This window comes from Thecamonas trahens (genome assembly GCF_000142905.1).
Source record: "Thecamonas trahens ATCC 50062 unplaced genomic scaffold supercont1.8, whole genome shotgun sequence".
NCBI classification, from domain to species: domain Eukaryota; order Apusomonadida; family Apusomonadidae; genus Thecamonas; species Thecamonas trahens.
The window spans coordinates 108,582-113,322 of NW_013657672.1; the positions used below are offsets into that span (position 1 = coordinate 108,582).

Consider the following 4,741-nt stretch of genomic DNA (forward strand, 5'->3'; position numbering starts at 1 on the left):
TCCCTCTCTCCCACATCCCACTCACCCGTCCATATCTCGCTGCTCTCGCCGCCTCCCTCGCCAACGTGACGACCCTTTTCCGCCCCGACTACGACCTTTTTCTCCCCGCCCTCCCTCCCTACACCTCCGCTCGCCCACGCCCACGCCCGTGCTCATCCTTCAGTCGGAGCGCCTTGCCGAACTCCGCAAGTCACGGGCACCATTCAAGCTCAAGGTTGTGGTTCGTCGCGATGGCGAGCCGGAAGAGATGGTCGGCTTTGTGCTGCTGGATCTGCGGCGGGCGGCGATGAAGCGGGCGCTGCCGGCGTACGCCCAGCTGCAATCGTCGGCGTACGGCCACGACAAGCCGGAGATTCTCTGTGCCATCAATGTCGAGCTCGAGTCAACGCCCGGGAGTGGTGAGGCTGCTGACGAAGCGGGCACTGGCGGAGATGTTGATGTCGGCGGCGGCGAGCCAGGCCAGGACATGGAGGTCGCTGGACTGAGGGTCCGTCTTCGGGATCATGACGGGGTGTATGTCATCGACAAGGGCGGGGCACCGTATCTGTTCTCGCTTACGGTCGGTGGCACGCACTCGCTCGACGCGTTTGAGTCGCTCGCTCGCGAGCGGTGCGCCGCGCCGCACGGGCCGTTCTACTTCTACTACTCGTTCCTCGGCAACGACGTCATGACCGAGGTCTTTGACTCGCTTGTCGCACCGGTCTTTGCTATCGAGCGGGCGTCGATCCGGCTTGAGCTCGCGCCGTCGCTCTCATTGCAGGTCCTCTCTGCGCTCTCGCCGCTCCAGCTGTATCTCTGCTGCGGCGAGACGGCGCTGGCAGTGGCGCACATCCCGCTCGAGCGGCTCGGCGGCGTCGCCTCCGAGCTCACCATTGAGGACGCGTTTCCGCTGGCGGCACTGCCTGGGCAAGGCGAGGCGCCATCCGCGGTCGGCTCTGTCTATGTTGTGGCCTCATTCTCGCCGGGCCTGCGCCCGCCCCCGCCGCCAGCCTCGCTCCTCGAGTGGCAGGCCATGGCAGCTGTCGCGCAAGCTGAAGCCGCGCTGCGGTGCTGGCGGCTCTCGATCGACGTGCGTTCGATCAAGGACCTCGACTATCCAGCCGCCTCGCTCTTTATTCGCTACTCATACCCAGAGCTCGGCTCCGCCGCCCCGTTCGCCACTCACCCTGTCGTCGAGCACGTGGCCGGTACCACCGTCTCGGAGCTGCTCCTGCCCAACTCGTTCTGTGCGTACGAGTTTGTGGCGTCAGAAGCCTTCCTTCGGTCAACCCTCGAGACGGCGCCGCTGCACATCGAGGTCTGGCACCGGGACAAGTACGTTAAGGATATTCTGCTGGGCATTGCCGCCGTCCACCTCGACTCGGTCCTCGACGCTGACGCCACGGTGGGGCCAGTCTCGCTGGCCGGTACCGGCGGCGAAGCCACCGAGCTCCGGACCTTTGACGCCTACGTCGTAGTCGCCTCGCTGGGAGACGACGACGCGCCGGGCGCCGCGGCGCTGCCCACTCGGGTCGCCGAGCTCCGGGTTGTTCTCTCACTGGAGAACATGGGCGGCGCGCCGCCGGGCCTGCCGTCGCTTGACGCGCGCGCAGGCGCCCCGGTTCGCGGTCTGGTGCCCGATGCCGCGGCTGTCGTCACCACCCACGATCGTCCAGTCGACGGCCCCCATGCTGCGCCGCCGTCGACTGTCAACCCGCAGGCGCGCCCACAGAAGGACAAGGACGAGGCAGACGATGAGGCAGGCGACACAGCTGGCAACGAGGGTCTGGGCAATGAGCCCGCCTCGCCGGCACGCCATGATTGGCCGGCACGAGCCGCCGCTACTGGCCCCGCGAATCCGCGCGACGCGCCCGAGTACCTCGCTGCATGGGAGCTCGAAGTGTGGAAGCAGGAACAGGAGGCTGCGTTCCAGGCCAAGCTGGAGGCGCGCGAGGCTGCGCACCTCGCGCTGCTCCAGGCCAAGTTCAAGGAGAAGGAGAAGCTGCGGATCCAGGTCCACGAGCGGAAGCGAGCCGAGTACGCCAGACTCGAGGCCCAAATGCGCAAGGCGCTCCGCGAGGTGCAGGAGCGCGAGCGGCGGCTGGTGGCTGGCGAGCAGGCGCTCGAGCGCCGGTCAGCAACGCTGCAGGACGAGTATGAGCGCCGAGTCGACGAGCTCAACGACAAGTCGCGCCGGTTCCGCGACTCGCTCAACGCAAAACACCGCGAGGTGCTAGGCCAGCTCCAGCGGGCTCGCGCCGAAGCCGACGCCGCCAAGGCCGACGCCCGCAAGGCTGCCAAGAAGCTTGACGCTGCCACAGACGCCATCCGCAAGTTGCAGGCTGACGTTGCCCGCTCGCCGACTCTGCAGATGGAGGCCCAGCTGGAGGCGTTGGTGACCAAGGTCGAGACGCTGGAGAGCGAGAAGGCACACGTGGCCTCGGCCAAGAAGCACTACCGGACCCAGTGGGTCAAGGCACTTAAGGAGATCGCCCGCCTCCAGGATCGCGAGAAGGAGAACGCGCTCGCCGGTGCGTCTGCCGCGGCCTCGGCCTCGTCGTCGCATGCCCTTGCTGACGCCCGCGAGGACGTAGCACGCATGCTTGAGGAGCACCAGCGGAAGATGCAAGACGAGCTGCAGACGATCAAGCTCGCGTCGGCCGCCCGCGAGCACGCTCTCGCAATGCAGCTTGAGAAGCAGGAGCTGGTCGCGCTCAAGGCCGAGCTGTCTGCTGCGGCGTCGGCGCAGTCGGCCGGCTCGCGCCCACACGACCACAGCCTCGCTGCCGAAGGCTCCGAGGTCTTTGGCCTGCTCAACAGCCCATCGCCGGCGCCGTCGTCGCCTGACAGTCCGCCGCCGCCGGCGCCAGCCTCGCGCGACGAGCTCCTTACCAGCCTCGAGCGACTGATCGACGAGCGCGAGGCGCTGCTCGCGTCGGGTGTGTATGCCGAGAGCGACGCCGTGGTGGCGCAAGTCGACAAGGCGCTCGACGAGGTTCGCGCCCAGCTCGCGGTCACGCCGCTGTAGGTTATGTAAAGCGCGCTCACAACTCGGTATGGCCGCCAGTCGGCGTCAGCTCGGCCGACCCCAGCCGCCGCGACATCGCGTCGCGCTCGGCCATCAGCGCACGAACTCGGTCCACAAGCAGCGCGTTGTCGGTCCGCAGCGAGATGACCAAGTCGACCTCGGCCGCTAGCTTCTCTTGTAGCGCTGTGTTGCGGGCCTGCATCTTACGGACAAGGCTTGCCCACTCAGCCGCGTCGCGGGCCGGCAGCGGCGGCGCAGAGCTTGCCCCACCGTTGGCAGCAGCAGTGCCCGACGACGACGAGATCGATGACAGTGGCGACGGCCGATCCAGCCGCATCGTGAGCTCCTGGCTCAGCGTCGGCCGCCCGCCCAGCAGCGCAGCCGAGACTGCGGCCTGCGGTGGCGGGGACGGCGGCGGTGGCGACAGCGACGGCGGCGCCGCCGGCTGTGCGGAAGCTGCTATCTCGTTGCTGCCCGCTGCCTGCGTCGACTGTGAGTCCTCGACAGCATCCTCGACAATCCACTGCGATAGCCGCGAGATCGATGCCGACCGCGAGAGCATCGAGCCGGACTTGTTGATGTGCGCCAGGAGCGATGCGGTCGAATCGTCAGTGTTGATCATGGGAAGACCCTTGTCCTCGCTCTCGCCGGCTTGGCGCTCCATGACGAGGCTTGTCGGATGCTGCGGAGCCGGCGGACGGACAAACTCGTCTTCGGTGTCGAGCCGCTCGCGCTCGCGAGCTCGCGCCTCCTGCGCAATGATCGAGCTCTCCAGCGCCTCCTTCATCATGCGTTCGTCGACAGTCAAGTCGTCGACGGGCTTGTTGGCCCAGGAAAAGCCGGATGAGCCCGAGCGCGGGCTTGCGCGCGGTGTGTCCCACTCGGAGTCGCGGGCCGAGCGCCGGTAAGGCCCGACAGTCAGCTCCGGCCGCCCGGGCCGCCCGACCGGCGAAGCGATGGCCGGAGGCGACGGTGGGACCGGCGAAGACGGCCGCGATGGCCGCGAGAGCAGTGACGCCTTGGCTGCCTCGCGGGCCGCCACCGTCGGATCGTCAGCGAGAACAAACGGCGAGGTCGACGCTGCAGGCCGGGCCGACGCTGGCCCATCCCTGCTCCCGCCACGACCAAGGCCTCTGATTCGCTTGGCCGGCGGCGCAAACTCCCCATCCGCGCCCGAACCGGTCGTCGAGGCCCTCGACCTTGACCTCGACGAGCGATTGCCTCGATTGCGCCTCCGCGACCGCGGGCTCTCGTTCCCCGACTGGCTCTTGCCCGACCGCTTCCCGCCGCCGCCGCCATCCCCACCGCCACCGCCACCGCCACCGCCACCGCCACCGCCACCTCTGTTCGCTCCAGCCTTGCCCTTCCCCGCCCGTCCTCCACCATTTCTCAACTCGCGGCGTCTCCCACCGCCACTCCCGTCCCTCCCGCCGTCTCTCCGAGTATCAACCACGCCACCGCCACCGCCACTACCACCACCGCCACCACCGGCATGACCACCATTGTCTGACCCGCCTCCATTCCGACCACGCTTTCGCTTTCGGGCCATGACTAATCACCACAAAGCCACTATGTGCCGATGCTTAGCTGGTCGAGAGCAGTATCTCTGTCTATGTCGCGCGAGTCGCTTTGCAAGAGGCGGTTGCTGGGGAAGGGTGGGTGGGGGGGAGGGGGGAGGAGGATTATGATGGAGGTGACGGTGTTGGCTGTGTCGCATCTCGCACAAACCACACA

The 4,741-nt window shown here is 67.7% G+C and overlaps 2 protein-coding genes across 2 annotated transcripts; one reads left to right on the forward strand and one right to left on the reverse strand.

Moving 5' to 3' along the window:
• Positions 1-247: 247 nt before the first annotated feature.
• On the forward strand, positions 248-3,105 carry AMSG_02013 (coiled-coil domain containing 100; the record flags this gene model as incomplete). The annotated part of the gene is made up of 1 exon (XM_013905592.1): positions 248-3,105. The coding sequence occupies one exon, from the start codon at positions 248-250 to the stop codon at positions 3,005-3,007; it is 2,760 nt and encodes a 919-aa protein (XP_013761046.1). The 3' UTR covers positions 3,008-3,105.
• On the reverse strand, positions 3,101-4,510 carry AMSG_02014 (uncharacterized protein; the record flags this gene model as incomplete). The annotated part of the gene is made up of 3 exons (XM_013905593.1): positions 3,101-3,112; positions 3,156-4,286; positions 4,466-4,510. 3 exons carry the CDS (start codon positions 4,508-4,510, stop codon positions 3,101-3,103), a joined length of 1,188 nt encoding a protein of 395 aa, XP_013761047.1.
• Positions 4,511-4,741: the final 231 nt, after the last annotated feature.